This window comes from Homalodisca vitripennis, chromosome 2, assembly GCF_021130785.1.
Source record: "Homalodisca vitripennis isolate AUS2020 chromosome 2, UT_GWSS_2.1, whole genome shotgun sequence".
Taxonomy (NCBI): domain Eukaryota; kingdom Metazoa; phylum Arthropoda; class Insecta; order Hemiptera; family Cicadellidae; genus Homalodisca; species Homalodisca vitripennis.
In genome coordinates, this window is record NC_060208.1 from 164,977,132 (window position 1) to 164,995,298 (window position 18,167).

An 18,167-nucleotide genomic window follows, 5' to 3' on the forward strand; every position below is an offset into this window, starting at 1 on the left:
AGATCTGGCCCCCTGTAACTTTTTCTTGTTCCCGAAACTGAAGAGGCCCATGAAAGGACGACGCTAACGCCACGATTGACGAGATAGAGACAGCATCGAAGGAGGAGCTGAACAAGATTTAAAAAAAATGATTTTTTGAAGTGCCTTGAAAATTGGAAAAAAAAACATTGGCACAAGTGTATAATTATCCCACGGGGATTACTTTGAAGGGGACAAAATAGATATTCACTAATAAATAAATAATTTTTTGAAAATACACAAAATTCGTGATACTTTTTGAACACACCTTGTATTCAATCATTTATTATATACATTAGACATGATGTTTAAATTTAATATATTTTAAAACTAATACTGTTTTATCTTCATCTAGATTTTGTTTACATTTTGCTTATCCTACTGATGTTATGTATAGCAAGTACTCTCCAGAGAGTCATTGGTGTTGCAAACAAGGGCTGTAGGAGCCTTATCAGGACTAGGCTTCAGGGAAAGTTGTAAAGAAGCATTTATAAGTCTGAAGATCATGATTGTAATAAACCCCTACATAAAAGAAGTTTCGATGTATGCTGTGACACAAGGTAGAGATCTTCATGACTACAACACCCGATATATCACAAGATACCATCTCCCAGCTCACTGCCTCTCTCAATATGAGAAGAAACCCTCTTACATTGCCATGAAGCTGCATAACCTACTGCCACAGGAAATAAGACGTCTCTCTAGAGGAAGATTGAAGAATGCCCTTATTGAATGGTTAATCAGCAATCCATTCTGATCAGTGGCTGTGTTCCATGAATGAAGAAGCTGAACCAATACTTGAATAACTTTATTTTTTTTAAATATTATTAAATGTAAATAATATATATCATTTCCAAATTTATTTATTTTTCTTACGAGGCCTTTCGAACCGAAGGTTTCCTCATCAGGCAACTCCACAAATTTAAAAAATGTATTATTTACATTTATAAGTTTTTCCAATTGCTCCAAGAGTCTTCAAATTTTGTTTTTGTTTAAATTACCTGACACCATTTCAATACTTAATATATTTGGAAATAGAGTGATTCTGTATTTGTATATATAAATAAGACTTTTCGTATATCCATCCAGTCTTAATTGTCGTTTCCTTTGTGTAATGAATTTCAATTATATTAATAGTTTCTCTAGGAAGGTTACTACTATTTGTTTTACAATTATTATAGCCTTGTCCAAAACTGCTGTTGAGTGGAGAAACTACTATTTCAATATTCAGTCACTTTGACTAGTAAACAACATAACTAGATGTCAGATGATGAATTATAACGATCTAAATCTGTTTACAAAGTTAATGTTGCAACAGTTTTGTCAACTCAGGCCGATCTTCAGACCAGTTCCCTGCGTATCCCCTTGACCGGCCATCAGAGTGATTCCGTGGCCAGGGACCTCGACCCCGGTCAGAACTTGGATGAAGTCATACACCATGAAGTCAAGGAAATTGGAACACACATGTGAGTCATACAGTGACACAATATGTTGCCTACCGGATTTAAATTTATTTTATGTTTATACATGAAATATTGTAATCAGAGGCTGTATATTAAACAAACAGTTGGGAAGTTAGTGTTTAGTTGATACCTGAATACAATTTGAGAAGTATAGATTTAGTCTTTGAGTTTTCATTGTCATACTTTCAATACTGGAGGCAATGCACTCCATGTAGATGTCAGTCTTCACTTTTTTTACTAAAAATACATTGTATTTTTTTACAGCCTCGTATGTGAAGTGAGTTACTCACCTCAGACATTGACAAGCAACCGAATGTCATTTCGAAAGTTCTTCAAGTTCCAGGTTGTCAAGCCACTCGATGTCAAGACAAAATTTTATACTGCAGAGGTATTGACATTGTTTCCCACTTATTTCAACAGTATTGACAGGCCATTGACAAATTTTCCACATTATTGTCTTTGTATTGATATCCAATCATAATTTGGCTGACATGTAACTGCTAAAGTCTGCTTTTATTAAAAAAGTAGGAGCTACCAACACATTGGTACTCAATGAGTTAAGTATTGACTTGTAGTGGGTATATTTCTTTTGGGAGATGGACATGTGCTTCTAACCAATTTTCTTTTTATAGAATAAATTTAAAAATTGCATTGTATCTAAATATATTTTAGCTTTGAATCTGGATGACTAATAAATTCCAATTACAATGACTTTGAATTTTTTCTTGTAGCTGTGAACATATAACTAACACTCAAACTGTTTCTGTTAAAGAAAACTATCTGATATTAAAATATTACATATATGTACCTACTTCCATTCAACTACCGTTGTGTATATATAAATTTATTGCAACTAATAACAATAAACTGAAATATCATAACTTTATGTTGCATTTGTCAATTAATAATTATTACAGTTAAAAGTATAAACAACAGAAAAAAATATAATATATGAAGATTCAAACCATTTTTTATGTTACAGAGTTAAAATCTTCAGATATCCTTGTTGATCTTACACATTGTAGTTGTGTACTATATTGTGAAAAACTCACTAGCATTGCCGTTGAAATCAGCCATAGTTATGTAGCACTGTATTTTTATCAGCAGAATATATTCTTTGTTGCAATGTATATGGAATAGATGCTAATCTGAAAACCAGACACAAGACATACAGGTGTCAATTTCTATATTGCAGAGTGCGTAAATTGACAGAAGAAGTAAGCAGACTTCATCTCACTGACATATACTGAGAATTCAATGGGCTTTTAAACATTGATGTTAATATCTAGCAAAAGTTTATTTTCTCCTCTTGTAATTAGTTATTTTAGTAAAGTTTATTTTTAATTAATTTCAGAAAAATGTATTCAATAATTACACTTTAAACCAATATTTTCTTTTGTGGTTTGAAGTATCTTTTATATATCTCTAATTAAATACAATGGTTGTCTGGAGGTCTTTCATAAAAAGCTGAGTAGACATAAACAGTTCTGGCATCCCTTATAGCCAGCACCTATGTCACGTATTCCACAAGTTAGTTGTCACCAACGTTTCATTGTCTTTTTGTTTTTATTGATATTACACAACATTTTTGTGTTATTTATTTTTAAACATGTAAAACTTGCTGAAATGTACTGTCAATATTTTTATTATATGGTCCAAATATTATGAGAGAAGGAAAAGTATGGAAGTGGTGTTGCCTGTTTAATTCAGGTTGAATTACAATCATTACAAAAGCTGATGGTCTACTACTCTACATTAATGAAGGTCTGGAAACACAAGTTACATCAAAGTTAACCAATGTTTCACATTGGATAAACTTATTGACTATTTTTCTATGATTTAACGATCAATTATCCATGAAATCATTGCTAATTGTTTCTGCTTCAAAAATATTTGTGCACAATGAATTCCATGGCTTTTCACTGATGACCATAAGCAAATGTACATTACAGATTCATTGAGCGTTCTTGAAGACTTTGATGTTCATGAAATACTTGACAGTCTGTGACTGGTTATGAAACTTAAAAGTCACACTTTACACCTGACAATGCAAACTCATTGTCAAGGTCAAAAAAGTGCGAGCTAACCTGTTCAACAAGCAAACAGGTGATTACCATTATCTGAGACCATTGGAGGACCATTTCATTAACCACGGTGCTTTACTGTGTGAATTCATGCCCGAGGTGAAAGCATGAATGCTGGTTCTCACTGCTTGAACCTCAGCAGACTTCAACATGCTATTCAGAACTGCCTACATGGGCTATTGTTAAAAGGATTGTGTTTGGTCCATGACAACCTGATGCAGACACAAAACAAGTGCTGATTAACAGTTTTGGGTAAGAGAGGTTTCAAATCATTTTCCATACAGTCCCAATCTTACACCCATTGATGACCATTATTTTCTAGGTCGAGTCAGTTCGCTTTTCAGCCACTACAATATGTATACTAGTTATTTAGATAAAAGGTCATAAGCCATACATTTTCATTATAATAAAACTTTTAATATATGAATAATTGGGAGTTTTTTTGTAAAATGAAAATAGCTCTTATTTTCTGGACAATCTTCATATATTTATGTATTTAATGGATATTTAAAAAAATGTAATGCCTTTCTCATAAATAGTATCTTTGTCATTTTTTCTATACTTAGTATATATCTTTCAAACCTTAGTAATACGTTGACATGTCTTTCTAACAGCTTTACCTGCTTTTAACAATATACTGCATGTTTCAAATGTTTATTGCATGTTCCTGAATGCATGACACTTTACTGCACAATGCCGCTGATATCTGCAAGCTGTTTTGCAGGAGTTTATAGTAAGTTTCTTCTTTATTTTATGTTACTTTTTTACATTTATTTTTTTAGTAAAAAATCAGGATCTTTGTATGAGATACGTGTTAATACTTTTGTCCTGTGGGTGTGCCAGCAATAATACCCCTACTAACTTGGATATTTTTCTCATAATAGTAGTTTTTAGATCAGAGTTATATAATTCATATAGTGAAATAACACTTCATCACTTTCTTTCATCAATTGTACTAAAGTCCAGTAAATTCACAAATTTCCCTTTAAAAATATACTCAACTGTATATCTTATCAAGAATTTGTTTTCAATGTGACGATATAATGTATGTATCTGTTTACATACAGCTTGTGAAAGCTTCAAAATACTGAATCATTACAGAGTGACTATGAAGACAGAAAAAACAAACTATACTATTAAGTAGATCACTCTTCAAGAAAAATTCCAATATTTCATAGAGTATTTAAATAGCTGGTTTTACTAATCATTAACGTAAGGACATGCCAATGTGCCAATAGAACACTAGTGAGTCAATGCACTTGATGTGCTGGCACACCTTTGTGACTCAAAAAGGTAATTTCTTTCTGATCTATTTTTCTTAAAAAGTATAGTCTCTTTTAAAAATCTTTTTATAATATATAATAAGTCTTTTTTTAATATATACAGTACATATGAGCAAATTATTAAAAATATTAACTGATATATTATTGACACTATTTTAAATTTATCCCCCTCTAAAATATGAATGAAGGCTCTTTCTTAAATGATAGCCTATTGTGTAACAAGTAATTTTATTTTCATAAAAAAAATTAAAATCTAAAATTTTATTTTTATTAGTTATTAGAGATACATTTGGTTAAAATATGGTGTAGAATTAGTTTAAAAAGAGTTCTTCCTGGTTTTAAAACTGTTAAATGAACTTAAAAATTCCTTAACTTAAATTTATTTATGTGTTAAATTAGTAAATAAATTAAATTAACTATTTATTTTATTTATTCATTTACTTTATTTGTTTACTTTAGGTTTCTTTCTAAACTATTTCAAGAGGAGTGTTTAACTAATAATAGGTTTCACGTTTAGTTTCCTTCTTATTTTCGAGTATTTAAAAATAGTAAATATTTCTGTGAAAATGATTCTTATAAAATATTTTATTTAACACATCACGTCACTACTGTGGCAGTTGCCGGTGACCTGCTGCACGCAATGTGTTAAAATCAATTTTGTTTTCTATTCTATTGCAATATCATATTGCTTCCTTCTGTTCAAACTTGTGTTAGCTGTTCTTACCTGTCTGTGCTACTCATCATATATACAAATTATGTACAAAAGTGTACTTCTCCATAATTGTCACATTCCAATATCAGTTGTTGCTCATGTCTGTCTATTGCACGTTTCAGTCAGACGAAGTGTACTTAGAGGCCCAAGTGCAGAATATCACATCTGGCCCCATCAGCCTGGAGAAAGTCACTCTGGAATCTTCTCATCTCTTCACTGGTAACAGAATATATCAGTGTTTACAACTTCTCTGTTCAGAGTGAATTAAGCACTTTTTTTCTAAATGTAGTGACATAATATCACTATTTATGAATTAGATCATTATCATCAGTGTAAATAATAGTGCAGATTTGCATTTCTCACATATTTATTATTTTATCTTACATTGAAACAGAACAAAAAATCAAAGTGTGTGTGCTCATAAACTAATTTTGATTTAAATTAAGCTATAAATTTAAAACTTTCGACCCTATTATGAGGGGAAATGATAAATGGACTAGACCCAAATAGTTTACAAATTGTGTTTATAAGTGTTATTTGAAATCTTAAAAATATATTTATACTGAAATATAAATTCTCTCTGCAAAATAATTTTCCAAAAATGAGGTGTCACTCAATCTTTCTACTTTTATATTTTTTGTAGACTCTTTAGGACTTTCTGGTTTGTATATTTCTAGTTCTCAATTTAATGTGATGATAACTTAGTTAACATTTTAAATTTAAGCCATGTTATGCCTTTTTTGTGCTTACACAATATATTATAGCCATCAATTCTCTACTATAATAACTGTTATAACTATCTCTTTTTACCAACTTATTTTTTATATGAATAAATGAGTAGTAGTTAGTATAGTTAATCACTACAAACGTTAAAGATCCTTTGGTTTGCCATGACTTAAATTTCTTAATGGTGTGGTATTCTTGGATAATTTTGTTATATTATTTGACAGTTTGAAAAGGTTTACAAATGGCAAAAATTTGATTTGTGATTATTTTGTTTAAATCATATATAGACTGTTATTATTCTAAATTTGAGTACCAATACTTTTTAAGATTTTGAATCGGATTTAAGATTTGAAAATTCTGAATTTGCCCATCACTAATTTGGAGCATAGGTGATGAATTGCTTCATCTTACTCTTTACTTTACTCTCAGGTGTAAAGCAGGTTCATGCAAAATCGTGCATTAGAATAAAAATTGTATTATTCTCAGTATATTTACCTCTGTTATAATGCTATATCTAAATAGCTGCTCTTAAGCTGTTTTTCGACATAACTGCCATTTAAATTTAAGCACTTTATATTGTCGGTTATAAGCTTTTAAATACATAGTAAATTAAATCCTGCCTTCTATTCACTTAACCAGCCATTAAAAGAAACAATTTGGGGAACAAAATAAATAAATGCAGACAATCACCTTGTGTTTGAATAACTTTAAATATAAACTTATAATATTTCACCTGCAGTTGGTACGTTCTACATTTACGATCAAGCTTCGCCGTAAGTCTGTTGCGTCTATTTGCAGATAACCTCTGATTAGCAGTACGCAAATTACCGATCACTAGAACATATTTTTTGTAGGATGGCTAGGAATGGTTTGAAATTTTTTAAATATTTTAAGTTTGATAGACATTTTACGAGTGATATAAATATATTTGAATATTATTTGCAGACTAAAGGCATATATTCTGGAAGACTATATTATGAACTACCAAATTAAAGTAAAAGGTAGGGGATGTGACTTTGTTCTTTAAAGATAACTATCTGTCTGAACCTCTAGAAATCTCTTCAAAATAGAGTGGTATTCTTAGATTATGCTCTCAGACAGTTACCGATGATTTAAGAATGGTAGACATTGGATTGGTGATAATTTTGTTTAAATCAGTCTTAGGTCATAAGTTATCAGGATTTGCCCATTACTAATAGCTACACAGCACCATAATGTTTACCATCAGATGCCAAGTAATTCACTCTGAATAACCCCATACAAATTTATGTAATATGAAAAAAAGATTTTATTGTAATGTATACGTGTGTCTACATTCCAAATGTAATAACGTCATTGATAATAAACTAAGTTTTGAGCTTTTTCAAGCTTCTAAGGTAAAATAAATTCAGATTTAATCAATATTTATTGCCCATTACTATTATGACAGAGTATCAGATTTGACAATCATTGAAATCTTGGATAGGTGTTGGAACAGGTGTTGACACATCTTACATTCCATGTGTGATTTTCACAGTGACCGCTCTCAATACTAAGGACGATGGCGAGTCAGTGTTTGGGCAGGTAAACTGTGTGCCAGCTAATGCGAGCCGACAGTTTCTGTACTGCCTACGGCCACAAGACTCTCTGACCGCAGACTTGCGGCTTCTCAGTGGTGCCACCAACATCGGAAAATTGGACATTGTCTGGCGCTCCAACATGGGCGAGCGTGGCCGCCTGCAGACATCGCAACTGCAAAGAATGGTGTGTTATGGTATAGGGTTACTTTATAACTCATCAACTCATAATTTTTTGTAGCAAACAAAAGTTTTATCCTTCTTCTATTTTTAATTTCATAATAAAAAGGAGAGGTTAGTCTACTTTTTAGTTTTATTTTTTCAGCTCTAATTAGCCCTGACCTGTGCAAGGATTTAATTAAATAGAATAATCAGTATAGCAAGATCAACATTATTTATAAAAAGTGCTAAGGCACAGACTGAATTTGAACCTGTGCTATCTGTAACTTAGAACGAAAGTCTGATGCCTTAAATCTTGTGGCCAACAGCTATCCCATGTGATGATGCACTTCCCCATTAGGTGGTTGTAACTTAGCTACAAATTTGACTTGTGTGTTGAAGATAGTCTGGGTTTGATATAATTATGAATTAATATATGCTAATCAGATAGACCATTTTTTCAATAGTTACAAATTACAATGATCAAGTCACATGCAATAAAAAAAGCCGACTGAGATAGACACAGGTCACGCAGATCACATAATTGAAGAAAGATAATAATTTTCAATAAAAAAGTATTTAAAAAGGTTCAAATTTCTTTTCGATCTGCTACCAATGTGTGGCGATCAACCCCTTGAAGTCCGTAAAATAAATCTTGGAACCGCGATTATTAAGGTGGCGAAAGTCTAACCTTCTGCGTGACCTCATCCCTAACACAGCCAGCTTTTAATGTTTAGTTAAATTGTACAAATAACGAATTAAATTATATTATTAAGATTTATTTTTGTTCTCTTAGGACAAGAAGCTTATAAACTGCACTTAGTCCTATAAGAACATTAGCGCTGCTTCCGGAGTGACAGGATATTCAGGATGGGTAAGGTTAGGGGTAGGGGCTCCCTCCTATCGAGATCCATGAGGAAGAAATAGGGCTTTAATCTCTATGTCTCCCCGAAGAAGGAGAGACCAGCTCTGAACCATTGTCAAAGACCAGCTCTTCCAGTCAAAGCAGGCAGGGGTTAGCACACCCTAGTTGAGGCTAGCAAGAACCTTTGAGGTTAGGAAACAAACCCCACAAACTCCAACAGTCATCTCCTGCAGTAGACTAGACCTATAGAATTGTCTTTGTACCTCAGAATCTCGACATTTGCGGTTAGGTACCACTCCTGGACATCATAAGTTTACCCAGATTTAAGTGACACATCAGTTATTGCTGTGCTCAGTGGTAGGTTCACCTGGAAGGCTTAAACCAACCAGAAGTGATCCCTGCTGGGTTTATGGGCATAGTTACTTATACAATTAAATACACAGGCCAACGAAAAATTTTTTTGTGAAAACTTTTTTTTACTTTAATAGCTGATTTTTTATAGATTTTTATGTGCTGAATCCAAATCTGGCCCTTAGTTTTTTTTGTATCACCCATAGTTTTTTCTGCAATTTTGGGTTTTTATGTAGTATACATTTTTATGTAGTTTCTTATGTAGTATAAATACGGTATATGGTGAAATTAATGAAACACTATGTTACATCATAATTATGAATATATTAATACAATAGGTTACTTGAAAGAGTTATACATGTGGGTATAATACAGGTTCCATTATTATTAGTCATCTGGGATTGGTTTGTATTTTCTTTCCCTCTTTTTCTTTGAAACTTCTTGTGTAGCTTTTTTCTACGATGAGTCCGCCTGCCGAACTTCTCTGTGAAGTGACCAACAGTAGAGTCCCCCATCATGTTAGTGTTCCAGCGGCCCTGATAGCGTTTTTCCATCAGTTTAAATGTCCTGGTGAAAACGCTCTCCTTGCTCCTCACTTACATCTACATCGCCCAAGTTTTCCGGGAAGTAATCAAGATGAACTGTTCAGGAAGTGAACTTTCAGGCTCATCAAACATCCTAACTTTTTAAAGTTCTTTAACATGTTTAGCAACAATAGCAACATATTCTGGATCTTTTTTTATTCCCCAAGAACTTGGTAACCACCTTGCTTGAATGACACCCATGCTTCTTCTTTTCTCATTTGAGGTCATTGTCCGATTCAAAGTTAAGGTCTAACATCATTTTTCTAATGTCTGGTCCGACAAAGACGCCTTCTTTCAGTTTAGCTTCTGAAAGGTGTTGAAACTTTAGGCAGAGATACATAAAACATGGCCCATTCTTTAGGCAAAAGCCATTGACAAACTGTTTCATGAGGCCTAACTTTATGTGAAGAGGTGGTAGGAGCACTTTTTTTTGGATCTACGAGGTTTTTTGCGAAGAATGTTCTTTTCACCTGGTTTTAAAGATTCCCTAGCAGGCCAGTTCTTTTTGCACCAATGTTGATCTCTAGCCCTACTGTCCCATTCACACAAGAAACATGGAAACTTGGTAAAACCACCTTGTTGACCAAGTAGCATACATGTTACTTTTAAATCACCACATATCATCCAACCATGATCACAATAGCCTATTTTATTCAGCACTATTTCTAGGTTTTCATAGCTTTCTTTCATGTGTACAGAATGACCAACAGGTATAGATGCGTACTGGTTTCCATTGTGTAATAAAAACAGCCTTTAAACTTCTTTTGGATGAGTCAATGAACAGCCTCCAGTCTTCCTTTTTGTACTCAACACCAAAATTCATTCATCAGACCTGGAATGTCTGTACAGTACACCAAATCACCATCTTGTTCAAAAAACTTTGAAAATTGTTGCTCTCTCTTTTCTATACACATAAATGCTGGTTCCAGCACCCAACAAGTTCTTTTCTTTTAGTCTAGAGCCAAGCAATTCAGCTTTTTCTTTAGTTAAGCCTAGATCCCTAACCAAGTCATTAAGTTCAATCTGAGTAAACAATTTAGGCTCTACATTTTCTGTAATACATCGAAATTCTTCATCATCTTGTTCATCTAACTCAGATTCTACATCATAAGATGGTTCAGATTTGAATGGAATCCAAATCATCTGGAGGTTCAGGGACCGGCAAATCTTGACCGTGTTTCACTGGTCGGATGGCAGACATAAGGTTAGGGTAGCTTATTACCTTCTTATTTTTTGAGTTGTGACCAGTTACATCAACACAGCAAAAGTAACAATCATCAGAATGATTTCTTGGCTCTCTCCATATCATAAGAACAGCAAATTTGAAGGATTTTTTCTCCTTTTTTGACCATTTTCTTAGATCTTCAACACATACATAACATACCTTATGCGGGCCCCAATATTTATCCTGATGAAGTAAAGTTCCAAAGTATGATCGATAAACCTTTTTCACAAAGTCCGTAATTGTTTCTTTGGTGTTTTTTAATCACAAACTCGACTCACACAAATATAACAAAAACTGTCAACAGAGTTTTTACAACCGCGTTAGACATTGTGTTGAGCACGTGTACAAAAACCGTGAAAGTGAGGTTAGATTGACAGTAAACAAACATCAGCTGTTAACGTTCAAATGGAATCTACCTTTTTTTGATCTTTTAGTGTGTTTCAGCAGTGCTACCAACACAATTTAAGTCCATTACCTCTACTTTTTTGATTATATTTAAACTCTGTAGAAATCGCTTAGTTAAAAAAAATGTTACTTCAAAATGTGAAGAAATTGTGGGTGATACAGCTTTTTAAGCATCATATTTTGGATTCAGCGACCTAAAAAACATTAGAATAAGGTATTTTTAGTAAAAAAGTTTTTTTCATCGTTGGCCTGTGATATTATTAATTACAATTACAATTGTTCTGTTGAATCAATTAGTTCAATCCTAATCGACACTTGACCTGTCTACTCCTGACCTTTCTATAAATATTTTATTACTGTTTAATCATAAATCAACCCTATAAATAAATCATCAATCAGCCAGCCCTACACCCTGAAAACACTTCTCCTGCTTGCCCTATTAATAATTCACACCATATTCCTATTACTTCGTTGCCCTAAATAATTGTATATTATACGAATACTCATCAGCCCTGAAGTGACTCTCATCTTGCCCGAACACTGACTGCCCGTGGTTCATACCGCGTGTGGTTTGATCACCGCAACCTATGACTGCCCTACGTAGTGGTCACTGAGGCAACAAGTAAAATTCAGTCTTGAAAGAATGATAAGCGACTGCAGTAATACATAAGATCCAAGTCCATCCAAGTGAGACAAATGGTACAAAGGTTAAAACTTGGACTGAGTACTTCTTTCGATCATTTGGTATTAATAATATATTATCTGATAGTATTAGTTGTTTATTTTAATAATAAAATATTAAACATTTTCCTCACCATGACTTCATAAGTGGTTCAAATCTCACATTATCGCATCTGTATAGGCTCCAGAGTATGGAGATATGAGACTGTCAGTGCAAGAGTTACCCAACATTGTGCCTCTAGAGGAACCTTTCGACTTTCTCTGCAGGATAATCAACACCTGGTTAGTCATATGTTTTTCTTATTACATTACTTTTTAATTATCATTCAGTACTAGGTTTGGTACTTGTAACTAATTTTATAAATTGTTTAAGGTATCAAATATATAGTTCTTAGTTGATTTTACCAACATTTTACTAGTTCACAAACAGAAAAAGCATAATTTCTTCTGTGATAAAATTGTTCTTCCACGCCTTTCCATTCATTATTTCTAATTTTATAGAGAAATACAATGGTAGCAAGTATTTTTTTTAACTAACAGGATTATTGTAAATTTCAGTAACAATAGTTAGATTATTTACAGAAAAGAAGGAAAGTGTCAGTCTCCGCTGAAGACCTCAACAAGTCTGTAGAGAGGTTGGTTAATCAGCCACTTGCTCAACTCCCTTCAGTCTTCTTAATTCCTCTGGAAGGTTATTAAGCAGTCTAGAGCCAATGTAACTTTGTTTTTCTTCATGTAAAGTGGGCCTGTGTTTGGAAGTTACAAAACAAGATGTGCGTCTGATGTAGTAGTTATCGAAGACGTTGTTGCAACGATGGTCTTGCTTATCAGCATACAGATAACTTGTCTTGTGGTAACTGTATGTAAGTTGCGTGGATGGGGAATGAAAGCTGATTAGGATAGGATAGTTTTATTAGTTGCCTGTTGTATTAAAGAGATTTATGTTAGAGTTTAATCGAAATGGTTAATTTTAATTATAATTTATATATATATATATATATATATATATATATATATATATATATATACATTATTATGTTAAATCCAATATGTAATTAGTTATTAAAGTGATTTAGTTTACATGTCAGTTACAATGTTGTAATAGGTATGATTATATTTTACTTTGTTTGGAGGTTAAGTGGTAGAGAGGACTTTTAAGTCCTAACTTCACCTCTGTAAATAAAGACATTTTTCATTTCATTTTACAGTATTACCCTTTCCACATACAGACCAGTCACAATCATGATCTTCAATTCTCTGAATGCATCTCACCAGGTTTGCAAGTATCCTTATAGCTAGCTTCTACAGGATGACCACTCTTTCTGTATTAAAAATTGACGTACCATCACACATCAGTAATCCATAATTATGTTATGTGAGATACTATCTTGGAGTCAGTTATTTGTTTAATTTTTTATTGCTTAGAGGCCAGATGGGACTTTTTACACATGTTGTAAATGTGCGGTGTCCAGGTGCTGTTGGCATCAATGATCATTGTGAGAACGAGGAGCTTGATCTTGTGAATCCACATCTGGTAGTCCTGTTGTGTGACTTCTACTTCTAAAATTGATTTATATTTTTTTTTACCTAACTTGATCATCTGCTCTGTTGTTACTCACAATGTGTGTGGTGTCATCTGCATACATTAAGCAAGTGCTGAGGTTATCCAGATATTGTGGCAAGTCCTTGGTAAATAAAATGAACAGGACAGGACCAAAAACTGATCCCTGAGGAACTTCTGTTAATTTCTTTTGGATTGGATTTCAAAGTCTATCAAGTTCTTTTAACTGTCTATCTTAATTCCTGTTAAAGTATGCTTGCGTATGTATTCACTCAAAGCTGTCAAAATCAGATACCAATTTTTTGTTGTAACTTCAAAGTATAAGAAATGTCAAAAAATATCAAACCTTTTGCTGGCAAAAGTACAATTTATTAATCTGTATTTACACCCTTATCAATCTGGGATGGACCACTTTTCTGTTTTTAAAATAACCAAAAGTCACATTTAGCTATGTTAGGAGTAGGGTGCCTGTCGAACCAGAAGTGTGTTATGTTTGGCAAAAGAAGTTTGAATCAGATGAGCATTAAGAGTATAGCTCATGTATCACAATTTTATTGATATGTTAGCCTTGCATGCAAGACCTCAGTTTGCACCACAGATATTTTTTATTATTTTTATAATGATAAATGTGATAAATAAATTATCCTGAAAAGTAAAACAATTTCTTAACACTTATCATTATTAAGTGATACATAAAAACCTAAACACTACATTTCGAAAGTTTGTATCTTTTTACCATTTTTAGCTTAAAAATAAGTATACATTAAATATAACAAATTAGCTGAACACCCCAAGTCTAACTTAACAACAGAAAAGTTTTATGTCAAATGCTTGAATGCCAATACACTCAACGGAGAATCCCCACTCTGATCTCTATGAATGTGGGGGGGTGTCGAGGTTCGGACAAGGACTGCGGCGAAGTACCTGGGTGTGTTACTCGACTGCTGCTATCTTCGGTATTGCGAGCACATTCAGGCGGTGTGTGACAAAGCCTCTAAGGTGGTTATGTCTCTCGGCAGGCTGATGGCTAACGTAGGAAGCCCTAGGTCAAGTACGAGACGCCCCTCATGTCTACTGTAAACTCAACCCTTCTGTATGGCGCAGAGGTTTGGGCGAGTGTCATGAGGATAAGGCGATACAGTCAAAAGCTGTTATCGGTACAGAGAAGAGCGGCACTTAGGGTCGCCTGCGTCTATCGCACTGTTTCCGGTTCGGCAGTGGCGGTCGTGGCCTTGGGTGATTCCTATTGATCTGCTGGCCATCGAGAGACAGACCGTCTTCCGGGAGACTGCCGAGCGGGGTAGAGAGGATGTCTTGGCTGCTGCCAGGGTGGAGACTCTGTAGGTTTGGCAGCAGAGGTGGACGGAAGGATCGGACGGTCGCTGGACCTTCCGTCTCATTCGAGAGCTTCAATCCTGGGTAGATCGTGGGCATGGGGAGATAGATTTCTACCTGTGCCAGTTCCTGACGGGGCACGGTTACTTTAGGAAGTACCTCTACAGGATGGGAAAAGTCAGGTCGCCTCGGTGTGCTTACTGCCCGGAGGAAGATGATGATGTTCATCACACCTTCTTCGCTTGCGGGCGCTTCACCGAGGCCAGGCGAACGCTCGCCACCACAGTTGGCGATGTTTCAGCAGAGACCATTGTGGAGATGATGCTGCAGAAAGAGGACGCCTGGAATGCAGTCACCACTCATGTACATGCGATCCTTCATCAGAAGCGTGAAGACGGATGCCTGGCTGACCCCTAGCTTCCGAAACAAGTAGCTTTGTCCTGGTTGGGACATAAAAGACACACGGACCAGGCAAGATGTCATCCGAAAGGGTTCCGGCCTGGGCCCTCCGTGGCCCGTAGGGGGTTTAGTGGGTAGTCCGCAAGGAGTCCCACACTCCATGCGCAAATGCATTCCCCCTACGTAAAAAAAAAATACAGACAAAATAAAACACAAACAAAACAAAACACAAGCATGATGTACACATTACAGAAAAGGAACCTTAGCCTTGCCTGTACAAACATATAATGGTCCCTTTATCTTTCTTTTATATTCCTTATCACCTCAAAAGCATTTTATACTTTAAAACAGTTCCTTTTGGTTGGGTGTTTACTAGACAAAACAACTAAGTGTTTTGTTTATAAATGTGTGTTTTATCATGTATATTATATGTGTCCTCTTCTTATTTTCTCATTAAAGATCTTTCTTTTGCACTTGTTTATAATAGAATTAGTGTATCTATTTTGTCTCTGATTTAGTTAGACTTTCAGAGTTTATTTTATAGCTTATCTTTGCCTAAACACAAACTATTTGAGAATGGTTGGATCAAAAATTCAGATACAATCTGTGGCGTATTTTCTTGCCTTAAGAAAAGTTTTCTCGTTTTAGTAGAGTTATTGATATTGAGTGTTTAAAACATATTATAGGCTAGTTAGTTTTAACATTGGAAATACTGTATCTTTATTATCTGTTTCAACAGATACATCGATTTTAGTTTTTCAACAAAGCAGAGTCCTTAGAGTTTTTAATGAACAAATTTGTTTGTCTTACAAGTGGAATCAATGTGTCAATAGAACTCCTGATTTCAGGAACTAATTATTTTCCTAGGGAAGTGTCAAATTTGTAGATACAAATTTGCGTACAAGTGTTGGATTTTTAATCTAATGATTCGTTGTAGAAATTATATACAGTATAATATACTATATATATATATACTGTATTGGAAAATTACTTTTTTTAAATATAATATAAATAAAAAACATGTAATTCCCTCCTGCATATATCTTGCTGCTAGGGGTGGGACTATCATGGCATTTTTAATGTCAGGGCGTTTCTAAGTTTAGTGGCTATTGATCCATGCTAGTGAGAGGTTACTGTCACTTCTTTTTGTTTTACAATAGCAGTTTTTAATGTGTGATGCAATTTAAAATCCCGCGAGTTGTGCAGTGTGATCGGTAATACAGTTTTGGTGGCTAAGCACAACAAACCAATTGAGATTTATTGCCAACTCTGTGAAGTTTATGGGAACGATGTGATTACTAGGTGGAGTGCGTCAGTGGTTCATTAGGTTTAAAAATGGCCAAACTAATGTGCATAATGACGAAAGAAGTGAACTGCCAAGCATTGTGACTGATGAAATTGTCTCTAAAATCAATGATAAGATTAAAAAAGTCCACCAATTCACAATAATAGGACTCTCACTTAGTTTTCCTCAAATTTCAAGGAGTTTGTTACGCAAAATTGTTACGCAGAAGTTGGGTTACCATAAGTTTTGTGCTAGATGGGTACTCACCACTCACAGCAAATCAGACTCGAAAAGTCCTGAATGCTTTTAAGTTGGAGGTGTTTCCACATCCGCCTTGCAGTCTTGACCTTGTACCCAGCGACTACCAGCAATGACGACCTGTCTTGTGACGCAGCACTTTGATAACATGGAACTACCTGGTTAAAGTCTCAGGCCGCAGAATTTTATACCGCTGGTTTAAAACATTTCCAAACTAGTTCACTGCTATGATAAGTACCTAAATTTGTATGGAGACGATGTTGAAAAATAGTATTTTAGTGTCACTTTTAAATGTAATTAACAAAATTTTTTCTTGTACTTTGCTTTTTGTATATACCAACGTAAAAACGTAGTCTACTTACTGGATAGCCCTCATATAATAAACAAAGTCATATCAGTATCTACAAAGGTTTTCCATTGGTCTTGATTGTAAGATGTCTGTAAATTCTGCTCCAAATGCCTCCCGCTACTTGTGAAATACCTAAAAATGTTTTTATATTTTTCCCATCTTCAGAATATATGATATTTGAGAGAGCTGTGATGAAATTTAAATTTGTTTAAATTTCAAATATAATTATTCCAACCAAACACTTATTGCAAAACATAAATAATCAATACTTATCAGCCTCATGTTTCTAGATTTTTGTAGACCTGAGAAATAGAGCGGATCTCTATTTAATGGAGACTACAATATTTTACATTTACTCCGAGTAAATTTAGACTAACTACTGTACCTGTCTGTAGTGAACGATCACTGGACATTGTGTTGAAACTGGAGCCATGTGCTGGGCTGGCATGGTGTGGTGTGTCTGGTCGCCAACTGGGAAAACTAGAACCTGCACAGTCTGTCCACATCAACCTGACGGTGGTGCCTCTGATGCCAGGACTTCAGGTCTGTAGTGCAGTCACTTCAATATCTTCCACATTTTAATCTTTTTTAAGACAAAAAAAGGTGCTATCACCTTCTCTGACAGGTTGTCTTACTTGTATTTTCAGAACTTTTCAAATTTGTATTAATTCCATAGGACTTGGAAGCTTTTATGATTATTATGTAAATCTATTTATAAATCTTATAAATAACAGTGAATATAAGAACTCACTATATTTATAGTTCTTATAGTGTATGGATGAATGTGTTAATGTGTGGGTAAGCGCTAATCTTGAGAACGGCTAAACCGATTTGGCTGATTCTTTTTTCAAAATATTCTTTGGAAGCC

At 34.2% G+C, this 18,167-nt stretch overlaps 1 protein-coding gene across 2 annotated transcripts in view; it reads left to right on the forward strand.

Moving 5' to 3' along the window:
* LOC124354985 (trafficking protein particle complex subunit 13-like) overlaps positions 1-18,167 on the forward strand; it is a 43,068-nt gene that overhangs the window by 12,983 nt on the left and 11,918 nt on the right. The window contains exons 4-10 of one of the 2 annotated variants that reach the window (XM_046805830.1): positions 1,351-1,484; positions 1,746-1,869; positions 4,290-4,298; positions 5,683-5,779; positions 7,803-8,029; positions 12,294-12,394; positions 17,695-17,842. In XM_046805830.1, the coding sequence (XP_046661786.1) occupies positions 1,351-1,484; positions 1,746-1,869; positions 4,290-4,298; positions 5,683-5,779; positions 7,803-8,029; positions 12,294-12,394; positions 17,695-17,842 (840 nt within the window). The remainder of the gene's footprint in view (positions 1-1,350; positions 1,485-1,745; positions 1,870-4,289; positions 4,299-5,682; positions 5,780-7,802; positions 8,030-12,293; positions 12,395-17,694; positions 17,843-18,167) is intronic. The other variant, XM_046805831.1, reaches the window with a different exon arrangement.